Raw genomic sequence first — 21302 nt, 5'->3', positions numbered from 1 at the left:
AGTTATGAATATTAAATTTCTTAATATCCACCATGCTTCAAAAATAAGTAATATAGGCACAGTAATTGGTACCCCCACAGTAGTTGGGTCCCTTACCGTAAAAATTTCAAGAAATATCATCTCGCCGTTCTGCTATCCTACTTGTGGCATTTCTTATTGTACGAAAAACAATGCTACACGCGACACGAAGCAAATAGGTTTCTTATTAGACGGGTCATCGTTCACACACAGCATTTCACATACATATGCAACTTAAACTCTGACCGACTGAGCGGCTTAGTTCAAGAATTTATTGAAACCGGTATTTCCCGATAATAAAGTATCGAAGTTTCCACTCGTGGCTAAGTCGTGCGGAACAAGAGGCTACAGTGTGTGATAATAGTTTGATGTTAAAAAAAAAAAAAGAAAAAGAAAAACAAGTAATAACCGTTTCATAGTATACCGAAGAACGAGTGACATTATTGGCTTAATCGTGAGATAACTCGAGTAAATATGGTATTTATAGATTCACAATTTCTGCGAACAATTGAGCCAATGTCGGATACTCTTTATTCTTCGTGCACTGAAAGCTGAATGCCGTGCGAGAGAGAAAGAGAGAGGGGGGGGGAGAGAAGGAGAAATGCATATCCATGGCAACCCACGGCGTAAGCTTATAGGAACCACCAGAAGTGGGGGGAATTTGACATGTTCTATCATAGGTGGACAATGCAATGTTAGGCCCACAAAACTTCAACCTTTATGCGTTACTGTGAATTACCTATGTACATGTGGGCTGAATGGAGCGTGGAATGCGTTTAAAACGCCCCCCCATTCCATGAAAACTGACTTTCCCCAACCCCTCTGTTTCCCTTTTGTTTCACCTTTTTAACGCCTAGTCGGCTACGTTTAACGTGCAAACCAACCCTGGAACCACTCATCAATAAATTGCGGATCGTCACGCAGAATAAAAAACATTTCCTCCACCGATTGCAAGGTGCTGGGACCGCATAAGAATTTCTTTCTTCGTTTAATCATTCCGATGATTTGACAATCACGTATCGATGCCCTTAAACTCCATTCCACTGTTTCATATTTCACCGACTCGTTTTTATCACGAACGCATAAAATCCGCAGTCTGCTCACCAGTTCTGTAATTGTTAGAATATTACAACGATACTAATGAAAATTTGCCTTGCAATAACCAGCAACAATTACCAACTGAGCAATCAGAATGGAATTTTTTCGGTCAATCTTCTTCCTCTGTAAATAATTATTTAAAAAAGACTCAGTTGCAGTTTGAATGTGTTTTATGACGGCGTGTCGATTATTTTATGGAAAAAAAATTCCTGAAGCATACCTTCCAAGCAGATCGAGTAATGAGAGCACCGTTCCAAGAGAGATGAGCACCATTAGTTTTTTCTTCTGCTCTGCATTGAAATGTTATTCTTCCATTGTGAATATTTAATCTTTCGGGTAACGTAGATGGTTGGTAAATATCGACTTTGTCCAGCAAAATAAACAGTGAAGCAGCTACGACGAAAGTTGTGAAGATGAAACTCATTACATTTTACAATTGTTTTTCTCGCCGTTGTCCGCTGTATATTTGTATTGTACTTCTTGTTCATTAGGTTAATGGAACTCAGAATTCGGAAAATAAAATTAAAGAAGCACCCGGTTTTGACTAATGTAAGAGCCGACGCGACGACCGAGTATTAACGCTTTTACAACCGATGGTTCCGATACGATTTTATAGCAGAACGCAGCGAGAGTGCGCAGTGAAAGTAAATATAAAATTGGAGAATTTGCTTGTAAATGGTACTTATTTACTCACCTAAGCCTCGGACTCCTGCGAGATAGCATAGTCATTTCTGACTCACAATATTTCACTAATACAGTTTGCTTCCGATATAAGACGATGGCTCGGGATGGGTTTTCGTCGTGTTTCAGATGGGGGTAACTATGCGGCTCGAACTGGGAAAGAACTGGGTTTAAAATTCTTTGTAGACATCTACTGTTTTTTTTTTAAGAATTTTGTAAATCGTTAAATTATTGAAACTTGTGCAACATTGGTTTTTATTTTTCTAGTTCTTCTTTTCTACCGACAGTCTTTCACTTTGGTAGTAAACGACATTAGTTATATGTCAGAGTTTAATAATTGCAATCAGTAATACACTGCAGTTTTAAAAACAAAGATGAAATATTATTGACGTTCAGGAAAGAATTACGTCAACATTTTTATTTCGCACACCATTGTTCATTTTCCTCCGACATATTTGTACACGCTGTAGCAGATGAAAAACCGAGGACCTATTTTCCTCGGAAATGCTACAAATTGACACGACTCTAAAACCATCAAAAGGTTTTTTTCGCGAACGAATCGTCCGCAGATTTGAAGCTTAAAGCCTCCTCTTCGCAACGACATCTTAAAAATCGATATACAATTTTTTTCACTGTTTCATAGAACAAAACCAAGGACCAACCTCGGCGAAGTAAAGCCCTCATGGTGTAAATCACTGTAAAGTTGGCTGTACACCAATCGTTTAAACCTCAATAAGACGACTAAAAAGAATCAGGTTTTTATGTCGTTATAAAGGGAGACGTCGATCTTCAAATCTACGAAAGATTCGATCACGAGAAAAATCATGTCTTCCGTTCTCCACCTGTTACATTGGGGCTTATTGTCTTAGGCAGAAGTGAGAAATGATGGTTAGTGAAAGTAGAATGAGACTCAAATTAACGTTGTGCTATTTGTTGCAACGACATTGTCCCTGTTCAAGCATTGCCAATTTCTCGCGACTGGGTGTCCGAATACTTTTCGCATCCACTGTGGATTGACCATAGATATTCTGAACAGAGTTGATGAATATTTCACTTGCCGCCGGTCATTATGCTGCGAATTAGATGGGACATAAAGAACGGACGAGAAGGGGAGGACGGGAATAACGAATATGCACATGTCGCGAATTAATCATAAAAGGAAGGAGGGTCAATACAGTAGCAAGCTGTGCAACACTGAGGTGGACTTAAAATGTGCCGATTGTATCTACTGGTGCCAGTGACCTCCTATTGATTCCATGCTCAACGAAGCACGGACCAAACCCTCGTCCTCTCTCTCGGTCTGCATATACTTTCTCGTCTCTTCCCCCCCCTCTCATTCTCTCTCCACCCCCCTTTCCATCCCTCTTTATGCTTCTTCTGTTGACATCTTCATGTTTTCTTCAAATCAGCAAGCATTCGTTTCTTCGTTTCGTCTTTGTCCCGTTCCCTTTCGTTTGTTTCGACTGAAACACGCATTTCCCTACTGCACCTTCACAACCGTACATCCCTTTTAGTCTCTGTTCTTTCACCGTCTCTTCATCTCTCTCTCTCTTCTTTTCTCTTATTTTTTCTTCCTTCTTGCCGCTCTCAGTGTCCTATTACCGCACACATTTCTCTTCATCAGCTTCCTTCATCGCCGTGTCCTCCGCTTCTTTGTTTTCATTCCGTTTTATCGCGAGACGAACACATATCGCACGACCACGAGACATCATAGTCGTCGCCTATGCGCGGGAATGTTCATACCATTATTATTACACTTGTCAGAGAAACTCGGTAATGGTGTTTTGTATTTCGTACGAATACTCGGAGGACCGTAATAATTAACGTATTCTCCCGCTGATTATACGTACACCAATTTACTAAATAACTTCTTTGATACGACGTAATAGCAGTTGCGCGCACAGGAGGAAATAATGGAAAAGGGAGCGATATTGTTTAAGGGTTGCGAAGACGAGTAAAATGCTAAATCGATGCGAAATTAAATGTATAGATGGTTGGTTGAACAAAGTGAACAAACGAAAGAGAAAGAAAATAAATATTTCGGGGGTAGGAAGGGTAGGGGACCCAGGTACTGTGGGGGTGCCAATTACTGTGCCTATATTAATGGATGACGTTTAGACCAAAGATCTGTTGTGCTCGTATAATCGTCGAATAGCCGGATCGATTAAACAAAAAGGTTCTTGAACGAATTTTTTTGTAGGTGCTTTCTTGTAGATCTTGACTGTGGTACAAGCTCGAAAGTTTTGAAAATATGACTTGCGCCGTCTTGAAAGCACGGTAACGTGTTCGTTGTCTAAATGGAACATCCCTTGGAAGCAGCAACGTGACTGTATAGAGTAGTTTTGTCTAATTTCCACTGCTTTGCACAATTCCCTGTCCTTCTCTTCCTATTCTCTTCCTGACCACCCACAGACTAAAAGATAGCAGGCAGGCCGCCCACTGTCAACCCAGTGATGTGAAAAGGATGGTGAGACAATTATAAAGAGATTGTCGAAGAGACAATACTTTGATTAGTTTGCGAAGTCCACGTAATAGCTACCGCGATAGTATTCGCACGATAAATAACACTGTAAAGGAACGTTTATTGTACAAAATTACTAGTCGGACGTCGCGAAATTAAAACCTTGCGTATCTTCCCTTGAACTAACTAAACGCAAATATCGTTAAAACATTTTAATGAGTTTCTATTTAATTTTCGTCTTAAAACAGTATTCCATAAAAGTGGAATTTAGAAGATACATGGGGTAGTGGACCCCATTACTGTGCTTATATGAATCATACTTATTTTTTATAATGCATATTAAAAAAGAGATATATAACGTATTAATTGATTTTAATGAAAAAATGTAATATCTCTTTTTTCATTTTCGTTGTGCTTTAAAAATAAGTATAACTAATATAGGCATATTTTCATTGTGCTTTAAAAATAAGTATAACTAATATAGGCATATTTTCATTGTGCTTTAAAAATAAGTATAACTAATATAGGCATATTTTCATTGTGCTTTAAAAATAAGTATAACTAATACAGGCACGGTAATTGGGTCCCTTAAATTGTATGGAACTACCTGTCCTTAAAATGTTTCTTTCTTCTTTTAATATAATAAATTGAAGCTACGGTATACAGTGTATGTATGGCGCTTCTAACTATGTAGCGGCGCTACATACAAAAATAAATCGATTTCCTTTCTCGGGGAAATTTATTTTGAGGATACGCCGTTAGACGCGGTTGATCAGCGAGGCGCTACCAGAGTATTTTGGGTATCACTATGCATCCCCAATGCATATTTGCACGAAGTATAAGTACTTCTACAGTACATGTCCGTATTAAGTTTTATGAAGTGGCACTTTAGCAAGGTTTAATTTTTTAATTTTTTACGCAGAATGGCATCAATGTTATTTTCAGTGTTTACAACCGTATTTACTTTTTGAGCTTGAATCCGTGTTATTTATTGAAATAAGACAGGAAGGTTGGTCGCCTAGATCTTATGAAAAGAGATAACGTAGACGAAATGGTGCAGAATGGATTCAATTGTAGCTTTTGTGACTTTTGATGCCGTTGCTCGTGCCAGAATGTAAAACGCTGTTACTTTTATGTGCAGTAGCTGTACAAGCGATTCGAATGGTCCCTAAAATAATGAATTTAACACTAGGTTCACGGGACCCGTGAAAATGACGGATTCTAATATTTTTAATTCACGAATATTGAGATTGCAAACATGGATCCGTGAGGAATTATTTAGCAAATTGATTTCTCTAGGTATATATTATTTAAGAAATGGTTACAGTTTTTGATAAACATATTCATGTTATTTTTATAAGGAAATGTAAAATAGTCATTTTTAGTGCTCCGTAAACCTAGTGTTAAGACAACGAACCGAGAATAATAACTTAGAATAACAAACAGTGATTTCGAACTAAAATTCATCACGGATTGAATTCACAATCTTTTTTTTTGTAAAATTCTGCTCTATAGTTTATTCGCACGAGTGTCGAGCGTGCCATTACATTCCCGATTTATTTTCAAACCAGATAAACATTAGCTTCCAGCGAAAGAATTCTAAAATTGTCACAAACTCACCCGAGTTTACCCCGTATTATTATTTTTTTTTTCTAGTCAGCACGGTCTGATTGAAAAAATATGTTCGTCCGTCGAACATTTTCTAAAGTTTGCAACGAAAAAAAAAAAGAGAAATAATAACGCAGCATCTCCTGCCGTTGTTCAGGATCAAGGGCGCAAGGTTGCACACTGAAAATATCATGCGATGCACATACTTGCCTATCAATAACTCAATCAATAACTCAGCCACCAGTTTATGTTTACTTTGGGACCAACCGGTATTATATTTATTTACTGCATCGCTGCGAGAGTGCCACCACGAACACATCCATGCGAAACCATATTGAATTTATTGCTTCGCTTTACGTCTATAAATAGACCTTGTTGTTCATCTACTATACACGGGACACTTCCATAAAGCCCTCCCTTTCCAAACACCCTAATATTCGAACGTTCTACTAGCCGGGTGATCTGCCGTCTAAACAGAATATCCATCCAGCAATAAATATAGGTCGGCCAGGCAAATTCAAATCACAATACTCACGACGAAATTCTATGCAACATGCTGAAAAATTGCTGCAACCACGAACTCAGATTTACAGTGGCAGAGAAAGAAAGTTTAAAATTGGTTCACAGGCCAAATCGATTAATTAACGACGAATAAGTTCAAAGTCTTTTAAAATAATTCGGCCAATAATTGGACGATTAGAATCATAAGAGAAGAATTTTTATTCGTTTTAAGTCACACTTTTAGGAAAATAGAGTTCGAATGGTTATGGTCGTCGAGTGCGCGTGCAGTATTACTTGAACGAAGTAGAAACGGTCAGCCATGAGCAGACACCAAGCAACAGCACGCGTACGAATTTCCTCGAGAAAGAAATTTTAACTACATTTGATCTATATTTTTATCGATAAATACCTTCGCTTATAAACCGCGTAAAATTCTGTAAACAAAAGAGATCATTTATTGAAGCTATTCAAGAATGCCTGTGAAGTTAAACGAGAACAAAAGACTGACGATTTTCTTTGTGAATCTCCACGGACTCGACTCGTGCGCTGGAACGAAAAATTTTATCCTTCCTTTTTCCACTTATTTTTGGTTGTAACATAACTTCCTGGCTCGGTTGAACCGCCCGTCCGGCGTCACACTGTAGAATAATTTAAAACCTTTTTTCTCTTCTAAATGCTCCGAACACCCTCTACGATACTGATGCGGACAGAGCAGGAACGTATTTTTCGAGGTTATTCACTTATTCCGGAATCCTCGCGTGCGAGAACAGGAACGTATAACAACGGCGCAACTTCCCGGAACAATTAAGTTTTCAAAACAGGGCTGGTTGCCGGAAACGAGTTCCGTAGGAAATTTTTTTCATGAACATTCAAACCGTGTATATCTTTTTTCTTTACATGAAACTGACCCCGTAGTCCTCTCGATTATGTGATCCGGCGTATTTAAAATCGTTTATTCTGAAAAGCATTTTAAACCGTTCAGCAATACCCATCATAATATTCTTAATAATACATAAATTTACATTTGGGTGGGGAATATCGGTAAGAGAGGTGTTACAAAATTGTGCTTGATATCGACCCATGACCGTAACCTGGAAAAAGCTGTCTGAAGGCTCCCAAAGGCGACGGTGTAAAACCTCCACTGCTTACAATGAAAACCAACTATTGTTATGATTCACAATTACACGATGCAAACTTCATCGAATAATGGCAAAATATTTTTCCGATCAAAACGAATACAAACGCCTTTTACAGGATAATCGTTAATTGATGGTACACCGGGAGGGGGAGGGCGGACTCTACATAAAAAATACCTAAATAGTATTAACTCTGTAAATAAATTCTATATTCATTCTGAAATAAAGAACAGAGAAATACGCATTGTATTTTAAAAGTTTGCAGCTTGTGTTATATGCTATTTTCTTTGTATTACAACTCGACTTTAATCATTTCAGTCATCATTTCAATCATTCGTGAATTAATCGTGGTTGTGTAGCATTTTTAAGCATTTTACAAGACCTATCTGCTTAGGTCATCATATATTATACATATTATTAGTGTTTATATATATAAACACATGAAAATGTATTTCTTCTCGTACTAATTTGAATCTTTCGTATTTCACCTACTCATTTTTGTCATAAATGCATAAAATCCGTAGCCATAAACTATCATACTCTCTTCTTGTGAATACTTATGCACGCGCACACGGCAAATATTCAAAATCGATTTTCGCGAAAGCAAGCCCTCATATGAAAAAATTGGACTGTATATTTTCGGCTCACTTTTCCATGCGGAATCACCCTGTTTCTGGTTGTACTATGAATACCAGAACACTCTGGGTGTTCCGGGATGTATGATGTACGTCTCCTTTTTGCGACATGTTATACAGGCAGACACCTAATTGCCACTCCCATCATTTCATATTTTCGCGAGTATGTATACGTATCCGTGAGCTACGTTATGGATAACTGCAGATAGTGTTCTACAAAGATTGGCACTATTTGCGAACCGCGATACACACATGCTACCGATACAGTCTATACATTGCAGCAAAGCACGATTTACATCTAACTCTTTCAGTGTTCATTAATTGCTCTAAAATGTTCACTGTTTTGCATTTCATTCGTCAATGTTTGCACGAAATTCGCAGTCTACTTATCATGGTCTCCAATTTAACGGGCGACCGTTGCTCTTCAGATATTTGAACCAATTAGCGATAAAAATAAAGATTCGAAAGAAAAATTCTGAAGGAGTATGAATTCGTCTGGAACACGGCGACCTAGTATGCCGGCGAAGGGTTGATGGAAATACTTCCTGTAGTCGCTAATTTAACGCGTAACCGTTACTTCGGCTAGATATTTAAACCTATTAGCAATAAAACTAAAGATTCGAAGAAAAATTCTGGAGTATGAATTCGTCTGGAAGACGGCGACCTAGTATGCCGGCGAAGGGGTTGATGGAAATACTTCCTGTAGTCACTAATTTAACGCGTAACCGTTACTTCGGCTAGATATTTAAAGCTATTAGCAATAAAAATAAAGATTCGAAGAAAAATTCTGAAGGAGTATGAATTCGTCTGGAACACGGCGAGCTAGTATGCCGGCGAAGGAATTAATGGAAATACTTCCTGTAGTCACTAATTTAACGCGTAACCGTTACTTCGGCTATATATTTAAAGCTATTAGCAATAAAACTAAAGATTCGAAGAAAAATTCTGGAGTATGAATTCGTCTGGAACACGGCGAGCTAGTATGCCGGCGAAGGGTTGATGGAGATGTTTTCCAGATTGAGAATATAAATTTCAATGACAGTCAGTTGATTTGTTTGATCGAACAATTTCTGCCAGGGGTAGTGTAATGATGATGTTCCGGTGTATTACAATGTTTCAGAATGGACAGGCTGCTGAAAGATATGAATGTGACGTGGCGATGACAAGCCTGATCTTGGAAAACGCAGACTTGAACCGACTTTTCCCAAAATGTCGGCCTAGGGGTGGCCCACCCCCGAGTCCGGGGGCCTCCACGCAGATCTGTCAGCCGCATGAGAGCCTCTGCCAAAAGGAGGCCGCCTCTGTTACCACCAACCTCACGACTAGCCTCACGAGTACATTCGCGACTACGTTCGCAAACACTCTCACAACCACCCTCGCAATCGCCTCCAAGAACACACATTCGAACCACTCACGCGCGACACCGGAAGACATGATCGACCTCGAGCGCGACATTTCCGATAGGTAAGCCAACTGCGATTTATAGCATATTATCCTTCGCCGGATACACCATTGATATGCAATCGGACACTTCATCAAAAAACCATAATATTTACACCAACGATTGAAAACAGTTGCAGGGGGGAGCAGCCCCTAATTTGCACAAGAATTAATGATTAGAAATTATGCTTTGAATCTGGTTTAGCTGTTATATCCTTGGCAAAAACAAAATATTTGCAGTGTTACTTGTGGTGGTAATTAACTATGATTTATAAATTAGGTCCAATCTAGGCGCCGATCTAAATTCGACCTCTCTCTCTCCCCTAATATCGGTTTCGGTTCTCGAAACAATTATGAGTAGACCGCGGATTTGATCAATTTATGACAAAAATATGTAGGCAGAATTTAATATAGTTGACTAACAGAAGTTGAAAACGCCAATGTATTATTTTCAACTTACCAAAACTGTTAAAGCAAGAAAGGACTCTTTACTTGGCTTCTGTTTTTCATAATCAGTGGAAAACCTTTTTATTTTGTATAAATATCCGCAGTCTAATCGCAACACTTGTAACATTATTTCGGTTCTTCATAACTGCTTCAATCGGAACAAACATGTAACAGTTTGAAATAGTCATTTTCAGAACCTTCTCAGTCCCTGCTTTACACATACAAATTCCGAAATTATAGGGGGAAGTTTCCAATATCGTGTTATTTGATAAATTATGAGTCAACGTGGTTCTGATCTTTTAAGAAACTAATTTATTATTTATTTATTATCCCATATTGAAGAGGAAGTGTTTAAATCCAGGCCAAAGATTACGCTGTGATGCAAGTTAGTTAGTGCAAGAAAGACTGTAAGAGAAGAAGAGTATAAATGTAGGTTATTTAGAATGGGAAAAGGATAAAGAGTCAGCTAACCGGATAAGAAGGTGATAAGATATGTCTGTATAATAGAAACTGTATACAAAGACATAATAGATGTATGTATGGACTCGGCAAATAGATAAATAAATAAAATAAATATATCATCCCATATTTTGAAAGTGTTCGGAAAGTACGATTTTAGCAATAAATCGTACTGATTTTTCTCTAAAATTCTACCCTGAAATAACAAGTTTCACTTCCCAATCGGTTGTCCACGATATGCGGAACACCCTGTATACGCATGTAATATTAATGAAGTTTAACATATTCGTCTCCTCTTTCACTCTGAAAATTTGCCATCGCACATTTCGAAAGATATTTGATAGTATTTTTACATTTTTGGACGGATTTCTACCCATGCATGCGGAACAAACATTTTAAAGTCTTTTAAATTGCCTTCCTTTCTACACAGTTCTTTTGCCACCCGTGCCAAACAATAATATTTACATCAGGAACTATCGCACATTGTTACGTGTACGTTCACGTTATCCTGCTCAAATATAAAATTTTCGCCGACAATCGTTGATTCGAGTTTGCTTATTTGTTTAGCTATTAAAACATCATAGTCTCGATTATTCGATAGTTCTACATTGTAGAATCTACAAGATTCAATATTAGTTCAAATCATCGAACCTTCCTATCTACAGTACACACTGTGGAATATTTAGGTCTTCAAAGCGGTAAAAAATATTTTCTAATTGAAAGAATATGTCTATCCTTTATCTTTCCATTTCATTCAATTAGGAGGTAACTTATTTGTTTAACTATAGTTATAACAAATTTTTGGAAAGTATATAGGAAAAAGCGGACATCTATTTGAAATCGTATAATATTTAACACAATTACAAAATCTGTATTTATATTTTGTAAGGCTATTTAACAAATTTATTTTAATTGAGTTTAACAACTATTAACTAATTATTTATACTCGGGTCTAAATTATTTTTATCTATTTGAAAATCTTTGACTACTTTCTAACTGTTTATACTAACTGACATTTTAATACAAATATAAGATAATTAATTTATTTAAAACACAAAAATAAAATATAACTTCAAAAATATTGAAGATACTAAAATGAAAGGTACAATTTAAATATATACCTGGTATAATAAATCCCATTATAAATTAGTTACATTAAACAAATAATAGAATTGTAAATAATAATCCTAGTTTTCTTAAATTTTAAGGTGGGCCATTTCAAAGTTGTGTTGTCTGTAATGTTGCTGATAATAAATTCATCACAGGATGTTAAAAACTATCATCTTACGCAACGCATGTCAGATAGAGAAAGGTCGAATAGTCATTTACTATTTAGCTTTCATAACTTTTTTTGCCACTCATACAGTTTATAAAAGTCATGAAAACAATTAAATTGAAAGATGTATAGCTCACATGATTTCATACAGATCAGTTTAGTAAAGCTTTTCTATTAGAACTGGAAAGCGTGCCCATTCAAATGACTCAGTAGTGTTCATTCTTGCAAGAAAATAACAATAATATATTATTTTTCTCATTGTAGAATAATTACAAAAATATACTTATTGTTACTTATATGTTTAAGGTTGGTACTGGAAAATCATTGTTAGTTTAATAAATGATATTAATATTTCTAGCATTAATATATATTTAAGAACAAGCACTATCTTTCTCTTTTCTACATATAAATAAAACAATTCTTGAAATGCTTGATTAAAAAGAAGCAATTATAATTATAATAATTATATTTCTGTTTTACAACATTTACCTAAATTCATTACCCTATAGACATCAAATTATGGAAACTAAAATTGGTAAATAATTACAGTTTAGAATAGGAAATTAATTATAGTACGGTACTAAGTATATAGAATGATGTTTATAAATATAAAAAACACCTATAAATATTTATATGTTACAGGGCAACGAGCATGGTGTCCAGTTTCGCAGGTGATAGTCAACTATCCGTTGGAGTCAGTGGTGGCAATGGCAGTATTAGTGGTCCACTTGGAACATTTAGTTCACTTGGCACACTTAATGCAAAACCACTTTCTTCGAGCTCTTCGTCTGCCTCTGGGCGCAGCGAGGATGCTCCGCAGTATGGTAGCCTTCCAGGTAGTGATCATCAGGGTCACTCGCAACAAGATGATAGCGGGCCTGAAGAAAGCCCTGTGTATATTTTGACATCTGCCAAGGGTGACTTCAGTTACAAATTAACAGATTCCAGGTGAGTCTATTACCTTTTTATGTACACAAATTATAATTTAATAAACAAGGAAGTATTCCTTTTACATTGTAATATCAAACAAGAAAATATTCTTCTTAAACTTGAATCGCAAACTGTATGTAAAGAAACTTAATAAATTTGCTTAAATATCTAATTTAATAAAAATTATTAACAGATTTATTTGGAGATCAAAAAGATATCATACTTGTATTATGGATTTTCATTAAGTATACTAAAACTAATAAAACTCTGATCTACTCTTAAATAAAAAAACATAACGAATATTATTGCAGTTCAACAAATAGATTTTATTACCAATATTAAAAAAATTGACGTTATAAATGTAAATGTTATATAATCAATATCTTTTTAAGTAGTTCTTTTACAAACATTGTAAAAGATGGAGTAATATATAGAATAAAATTGTTTTTAATATATTACATATTTTATACATTACAATTTTGCTGAAATGATGAATTATGCTTTATATTATAATATATTCAAGAGAAGACCCTATCGATTTATTATATTTTTCTACAAGTATAATTTTTTTTAATTTTTCAAGGAGAAATTAATAATTAATGATTTATTTTAAAAGAAATTTCGCATAAATGGAACGTGCAATACAATAAACGGCGGAATACTGTAAAAATCGTACCCGCATTCAGAAAGAATCGATAAATATGTCAATGACAATCGAAGTATATGTAGTCGATAAATATTATGCAGTAGTGAAGTTAGGTTAAATGTATCACTGTCGTTCACGAGTTTTGTTTATGACATATATCGTAAAAAGATATAACAGAGAGTGTAAATTAAATGTGCTAGTGACAATGAAGCCTCAAATAAATTGATTTACCAACAAAATGTAAGAATACTTAAATGCACACTGAATTATTTATGTACTCTTTGTTTATACTATTTTGAGTTTATAAATATCAATAGCTGTTAAATCATGATTTTCAATAAAATTAGGAAATTTGGTTAATACAGATCTCAAAATTATATTTGTAGACATTAAATCATATTGATTAATAATTTATTAAAAAATATATACATAAGTAATGTAAATGTATTTACTTATAGATTTTCATATGCCTATGTGAATTATTATTTCTAATAATGACATACTAAACACATTTAATACATATGTATATTTAGTGTACATATATTTCATAAAAGAATACAATTTTAGTATTGTCAAAATTTATAAACATGTATTTATTATATCACATGTAATCAAATTCTCTAATTTGACTGTTGAACACCTTTAAAAAATATGAATAGAATAATCTCTTTAAAAGTATATTTAACTTATTTTCGTGCAGATTAAATTAATACAGAGAAAGCAACATACATATTGCTCAAGTTACTTCAGTAGTAATAACAAATTGTTTTACATCAAGTAAATAACTATATTTTTAAAAGTAGTAATATTAAAAATGATATTTATTATTTTTCTCCGATATTATATTTATTAAATACTTTCAGTACAGTATACATTTACGACATATGTTTACTATGGTTAATTTTGAGCTACAGTGTAATTGTAACCATCTCATATATGTAATTTAAAAATCGAAAATTGTAATTAGTAATTTATAAAAATAACTACCAAAATATAAATATATTTACTGATATATAAGAAATAATGATAGTCTTTTAAAATGAAAATATAACACAAAGCGTATTTGTATGATTAATTATAAGTTCCTCTGTATTTTTATAATATTATTTTGTATTACTTTACAGTAGTTTATACATTTATTCATTAAGTTTGACAGTATATAATACTCTATGAATGTCATTAATATTGTATGAAACATGCATGATGTTCATAATGATGAATATTTATAGTTAATCTTTTTAGCATTTCTTAAAGAAATAAATTATGTTATTCTTAAATAATATTTTGCTATTTCATCCTTCAACTCTGTATTTGGTAACTTTATATTTTAATATAATATTCTAATGCTAAAAATATATAAATATGAAATTTTATGTCTAACTTGTTAAGTGTGAGAAGTAATTTTAAAATGTTGGCTTTACGTGTGTGGTTTCTCAGTTTCTGTATACATATCTCATGCATAAGATAATAGCTTATTAACATTTTAACTTAAAACAAGAATATTTGTGCAGTAGTGTTGTATAATCTGCAAGTGAAGCATAATTTATTGTATGAAATGTGATTTAACATTAGGATAGGATAAGAAGGATAATTCCCATCATAACATAATGTGATATTTATTTTTTTCAGAATTATAGAAATTGCTGGTGGACGAGAAGTTTTTTCTCAAAGTAGGGGTAAAGTAGCAGCTAGAAAATCACGCTTTCTTGCTGCATCAAATTCCTTAAATAACGAAGACACTCAAACAGATAACAAGTTGTCAGTTAAACGAAATAATAAATCCCCAAATACACAGACTATATGGGAATTAAGGAGCCGGTAATATGAAAATTTTTTAGCAATAGATTATATACATATATTATAGAATATGACATCAAATTTATAATTCATCGTATTAATCAATTTTTTATACATTCATTTCATTAAAAAAATGTATGTATTTTCTAGATGTGGTGACACAAGAAAGCAGCGCTCTAATAGAGAAGTAACAGAAACTGTATTTGCTTCAGAAATACATTCTGTGCGACATAATCCAACAAAATCTATCCTTGACTATGATTCTCCTAAAAGCAATCACACCAGTCGTATTATTAATTATGATTCAATTTTGAATAGCAATAATGTAGAATATGGTATACCAAAAAATATTACGGATATTGATTATGGATTATCGAAAAGCTGCATAGATTATCAGTCAAACCACACAACACCAGCAAGAAGCATGGCTATTGTCAGTGATGGTGAAGTAGTCGTTTTCGACGACATTGATGATAATTGGCAAAATTTACGGCTAGATTTATCTTCTAATAATACAAACCAAGTGACGTCTACTAATTTAAATCATGAGTCTGAAGAATCTCAAAGAGGCCGTATTCCTCCGGAACCTCTGAGCTCTAGTATTGGAAGTACTCCAAGCCCGACAACGGCATATCATCGTAATACTTCAGAGTTCTTTAAGGTACACTTTACTTTTTACTTTCTATGTTTATAAGTATGTGTCACTGAAAAAAATTCATAGTTAAGTATATTTACATTTAATAATATCAATTCTGTGTAATCTTAACAAAGGAATATTAAGTCAAACACATTTCGTACAAATTTTTAAAAAATTATACGAATCAAATAATCTGAATTTTCAGGTGGTTACACCAGCTAGTGATTGTGAAGTAGATTCACCATCTTCAGAACGTAATCACAAAGTAGCAAGAGTGATTGGTGAATTACCAATAGCACAGTATTCAGAAAGTCCAAGACGTTATGGAGTGCGCGATACTCAACTTCCTTGCCTTTTATCGTCACCATCTGTGTACATGACACCAAGACCTGGTTTTCCACAAAGAGTGTTACCAACAACACCAAGTCACAATGAGGTATATTTAAATTTTTATTAATTATGTTTTTTTACACTATTCTTAGAAAGAAATCAGTAATACAGTTTATTTAATTTTTCTTGTTTTAAGAAGGAAGATACTTCTGCAGATATTATCGTAGAAAAGGCTGTGGTAGAAACAAATATGAATTACTCTGATGATCAAGCAGTAAATGCTTCTCCTCCACCTCCAAAAATCGAAGATGAAGAAGAAGACTCTTTAAAACCATCAACTTTACCCACGGATAACATCAGCAATCTAGTATCATCTGGTGGTAGCACATTTGATTATTTATATGAGTTTTCAGAAACTCGAAAAGTATTAGAGGAATTTTTCAAATGCCCACCGCCATTAAAAGAAAAGGAAAACAGCACAGAATCTTTTCCATTTCAGGTATGAATTTGTTGTTCGTTTAATTTTAAAAATAAATTTTATAAATTGTTTGATAATCATTTAATTATGTTGTTTTTTACTATTTTTCAAAAGGATCTTGATTATGAACTACGAAGACAAGGAGGGAGTGCTTATGTCGGTCAACGTTTAGCAAGTGGACCACCAACTACAGAAGAAGTTTTGGTACATGAATCTCCTAAAAAACAAAGAACTGATTACACACAAAATGTAAGTGTACCTATGTATATGAAAATTGTAGGAACATAGTTCATGTGTAAAATGTAAATTATCCTCTTACGACAAAGCTTCTTTTACTTGAATTAAATTATTTCTTTTTTAGACTGGTGAACACGAAAATAATTTCTTAGACCTTTCGGTTGGTACTGGTAGCAGTGAAGATCTTGGAGAAACAGAAGTTGGACTGCAAGTCGGACATTCTCGCAATTTTACGTTAAGTCCCGAGATGACCGATTGTGATAGTAACTGTGGCGATCTTGATAGCGAAGTTTCCTTAATGATGATGGACAATGAATTGATTCCGGCCAGTGGTCTTCTTGGATCGGTCGGCGATTTGGGAAACAATTCAGATTCCTTAAGAATATACACTAGCATGCCGGTTCTTGAGGATGGTTTGTCCAGCGGTCATGCTAGTGATACCGATAATAATAATCCAACAGTAATGTTGATGAAGCGACAAATTAATGAAATCGAGAAGGAGATTATTCAAAGAAGTCGTGTAAACGACACTGGCTATCCTAATGCAGCGGAAAGTGAATCAACTGGGAAAGACCTCTCCGGTTTAACCGTTAGCAAAGATATTTTGCATTCTTTGAAATCTTCATCACCTGATTTGTTTGTTCCTAAGAAAGAAAATTCGTATGACGCAAATGAATTACAACTTGATGGTCTGGATCCTCTTGGTACACCTCCACCCCCAGCACCTCAAGCTAGACAAACAGTCAATTTAGAAATAGGTGGCGAAGTTGAAGCTGCCATTAAAGATATTAGGATGGCATTACAAAGGACTAAGACTTTACCTGTGAAGCCATCAACAGAAGAACCACTGGAACCTAATGTCAGTCCGATTTGGATACCAAGGTATTTTACTTCCGTCTTCCTTAGCCTCAACTTTTCTCAAATTTGATTACTTTATCGAATTTTGTTATTCCTAAGTTTTAAATACTTCTTTTATAAAATAAACACAACATAAAATCTGTTATCTGACTAAATATTACTGTTATGAGACTAATGTAGTAATTGCAGTTTGCCAAAAACTGGCAAACAATCATGAAAATTTACGAACCTATTTTCTATAATTTAAAATGTTATCTTTCTTGTTTTAAATTTTCAAGGGGGACAATTCTTGTTCATAAATGAACGATTCAATGAGATCTGAAAGTTATATTTGGTTCCTTTACAAATCTAGATTCACATTTGTGTTTATATTCGTAACACAATTCTTCTTCTTTAAGTACATCTAATTAAAATTTAGTTTATCGGATGGCAGGCGGAGAATTTGCGTAGAAAATAATAGTGAAGATTCGGAATTGCGACGCGCGGGTGATGAAGCAGACGTTGAAATTGAGGATGGGCCAGACGAAGAGGAGGCGGACACTGATCTCGAAACTGATCGTTTACTTGGCCAACAAAGAACAGATGATCAGGGTTTTTACGATGACAAGGTAAGGTTTACGATACAATAAGAACTAATGTACAAATGATCTTTGGCAAGATTTCATTGGAAATAATATTCTTACACGGTTTCTTCAAAGCATGGCTTAACTGGGCAATGAAATAACTAAGTTATTACAAAACGTATTTCCATATGTATAAAATGTGGTTGTTAATAGAAATTCTACGGTGTTGAACAACAAAATTGATTAAGCTTATTACTTAACGTATATTGGGTTGTTTGAACAATTTTAAATTATCTGTATAAATTATTTATCTATATTTTAAAACACTTTTTCTTTTAGATCAAAAAGTTAACAATTGTAAGAAAAAAGAGAAATTGAAAAATTTAATCCTTTACTTGGCGATCTTAAAAGAAATATAGACAATAGAACCGTTTTTATTTTGTTTTTAATTTGCAACATACGAGGTTATATATAAGACAATTTTTATTGCCATAATAATAATAATGCTCATTGAGAGAATTTTTTATGAAATTGTTTTCTGTATCGTCGTGTACATGACTTAATGTGCTTACTACTATGACATTTGAAAGAATGGCTGTATGAGGAAATAACAGAAATAAATTGATGAAATGTCCTTGATCTCCGATGATTACGGAAATTAGTATTATACGTTCAATCGCCGCATAGCACAGCATTTTTACAATATAGTTTCGTAATTGGGGAAACCCCATAAGATATAACATATTAGGAGTGTGAGAGTATATCATACTCAAGCAAGCGAGTATATTTTGTCAACATGATGTATGGATAGTTTCTATTTTAATCTATTAGTATTGTGAATCCAAGAGAACGGTAATGTTCGTAACTCGTAAGGTTTTCTGACGCGTTTTGATTTTTCATTTATTTGCGAATTATTTACGTAGCTTTTCCGTTAATTACGCGTGTTGCATTAAATTTGTGGAATTAATGTGAAAGATGTTTTATTTGATGAAAAATCGTACAAGAAAATAATACGATTTAAAGCTGTATAATTCTATTTTTATTACGTATGCATTTAAAAAATATTATTATATTTCATTATATTTAAGTTGGTATTATGTAATATTATTATGTTATTTCGTGCAGTAGTTTTTTGTTTCGTACAATTTGAATTCACATAACATAACAATTTTTGAGGGGTTACTTACATTTTCAATTAATTGGATCATTGTTTTATTGAATTTCTTCAGTTTAGTGTTCAGTCTACAATTCACTCTACAATTTAAGAGAACAAATTTACCACCGTACAACCAAATAAAGGATTAAAGAATCAAAGAAACCGTACAATGTGTATAAAATGAGTTCTATGGATAATGCATGGCTTGAGCAGAGGTATTTTACTGGAAAGCCGACTAACATAACAAATATAATTGGTGTTACATAGGGGTGGAGGAAGCCTAAGACTAGGACAATGTTACCACCGATGAGTGGAAAACTGTCGACACCTAAACAAACTCCTCCGAAAAGCCTGACTGTCGCTCCGGTAGAAAGCCCGCTAGTACCTGCAGAACCTTTAGCTTCAACCTCTGCCTGTGTATCCACTTCCGCTTCAGCCTCTATTTCGCCTCCTCCGGTAGTTTCCATTATTCAACCACCACCATCCGATTGTGATGTTACCACTCCTACGCAACTCACAACAAGTCCGCAGAAGACTCCAGCAAAAAATTCTCCCTCGTCCCCTCAGAGTCTCAAGGAATCCAGCAACAAGGTGAAAAAGGTGCCCTTACAATTAAATTACGTCGACCTATATTCTGTTTCTGCTTTCTCTGCTACTATCGCTGCCAACAATACTGCTATAGCTTCTTTTCTTTTGTGTCAGTTACCTTCGATAGAGCTGTTGTTATTACAGCATCCATTTATTATTGTGTTTTCATCTTTTATGATATTATGAGGATGATGATACAATTATAAAGAGATTACAATTGTGAAGGGATAATTAAATTTTTTTAGTAACTGATTGCAATGGCTTCCTAGTAGATTTAGGGTGATCCTCAAAATGAGTACTCAATTAATTTGTTTAACTCCTGTACACACAAATTTCATGCACACTTCCCACTAGAGGTGTGCTTATCGATTATCGATAATTTTTTGTGCAATTACTAGTAATTCATCTTCTCACAAGTGCCGCCACTCATCGATAAATTATCAATAAACACACCTCTACTCCCCACCTTTTCTTACTCTTTACAGAATTCAGTTTTGGCTGTGTAACATTCTATTAACATAGGCCATGAAATATGATTATAAATAAATTAGTACACATTTGTTCGATAAAATAAATAATTTTTATATTGCATAAAAAAAAAAGTTAATCAACAGTTTAAAAACCACGAAATGTTCACTTATGACACAATTCTCTTTATTTATACTTCTTATCGAATGTTATGAACATTTAAAATGAGAATTAATTTTTAAAATATTTTTCTTCAAAGTCGATGAAGTATAATTTTGTTTGTATCATTTATTTCATTAAGTTGTATAATATACAATATTATATTACTATTGTGTTTTAACACAAATATTGTGTTAACTTTGTGTTTTGAACTAGATGTAGCAATTTTATATCAAAACGATTAAACAATATGGAAACGAGAGGATGTTGTTCAAAGTTAATTAGAATTAGAAATGACATTGATTTCAAATGTATTTTTAATTGATACTGTTGGATATGTGAAATTCACTGCATGAAGATGCTTTAATAGGTTGTATGAAACATGTGATTTGCAATAAGCACGTAAATATTGTTCAAAATCTTTTTCTATATGCAGTAAGTATATTCGATCTATTCTGTTTTCACAGGATAAAGAAGAGAAGAAGAAAAGCAGAAACAAAGAAGGTAATGGACAAAATATTTTCCTATTTCTGCAACCCTTGAATTAATAGATTTATTTGAACACCAAATTTCCGATTCTCGAGAAATTGGCAATATTTTAAGTATGATAATTTCATGTAAAAAAAAAATAGTGCAGTAATAAATTTGGACTCAATTTGTAATATTTTGGATAAAAAAAACGTTTTCTAAAATGA

The 21302-nt window shown here is 33.9% G+C and overlaps 1 protein-coding gene across 1 annotated transcript in view; it reads left to right on the top strand.

Annotated features, from left to right (window-relative positions):
- The window catches only part of LOC143358341 (uncharacterized), a 37053-nt gene that overhangs the window by 1724 nt on the left and 14027 nt on the right, over positions 1 to 21302 (top strand). The window contains exons 2-12 of the mRNA XM_076795410.1: positions 9259 to 9602; positions 12403 to 12708; positions 14966 to 15154; positions 15284 to 15794; positions 15976 to 16206; positions 16297 to 16599; positions 16693 to 16827; positions 16940 to 17697; positions 18092 to 18281; positions 19660 to 19992; positions 21075 to 21111. Of these exons, the coding sequence (XP_076651525.1) occupies positions 9298 to 9602; positions 12403 to 12708; positions 14966 to 15154; positions 15284 to 15794; positions 15976 to 16206; positions 16297 to 16599; positions 16693 to 16827; positions 16940 to 17697; positions 18092 to 18281; positions 19660 to 19992; positions 21075 to 21111 (3298 nt within the window). The 5' untranslated portion in view covers positions 9259 to 9297. The remainder of the gene's footprint in view (positions 1 to 9258; positions 9603 to 12402; positions 12709 to 14965; positions 15155 to 15283; positions 15795 to 15975; positions 16207 to 16296; positions 16600 to 16692; positions 16828 to 16939; positions 17698 to 18091; positions 18282 to 19659; positions 19993 to 21074; positions 21112 to 21302) is intronic.

Source organism: Halictus rubicundus, chromosome 10, assembly GCF_050948215.1.
Source record: "Halictus rubicundus isolate RS-2024b chromosome 10, iyHalRubi1_principal, whole genome shotgun sequence".
Classification (NCBI taxonomy): domain Eukaryota; kingdom Metazoa; phylum Arthropoda; class Insecta; order Hymenoptera; family Halictidae; genus Halictus; species Halictus rubicundus.
This window is presented reverse-complemented; position numbering and strand designations above follow the sequence as displayed.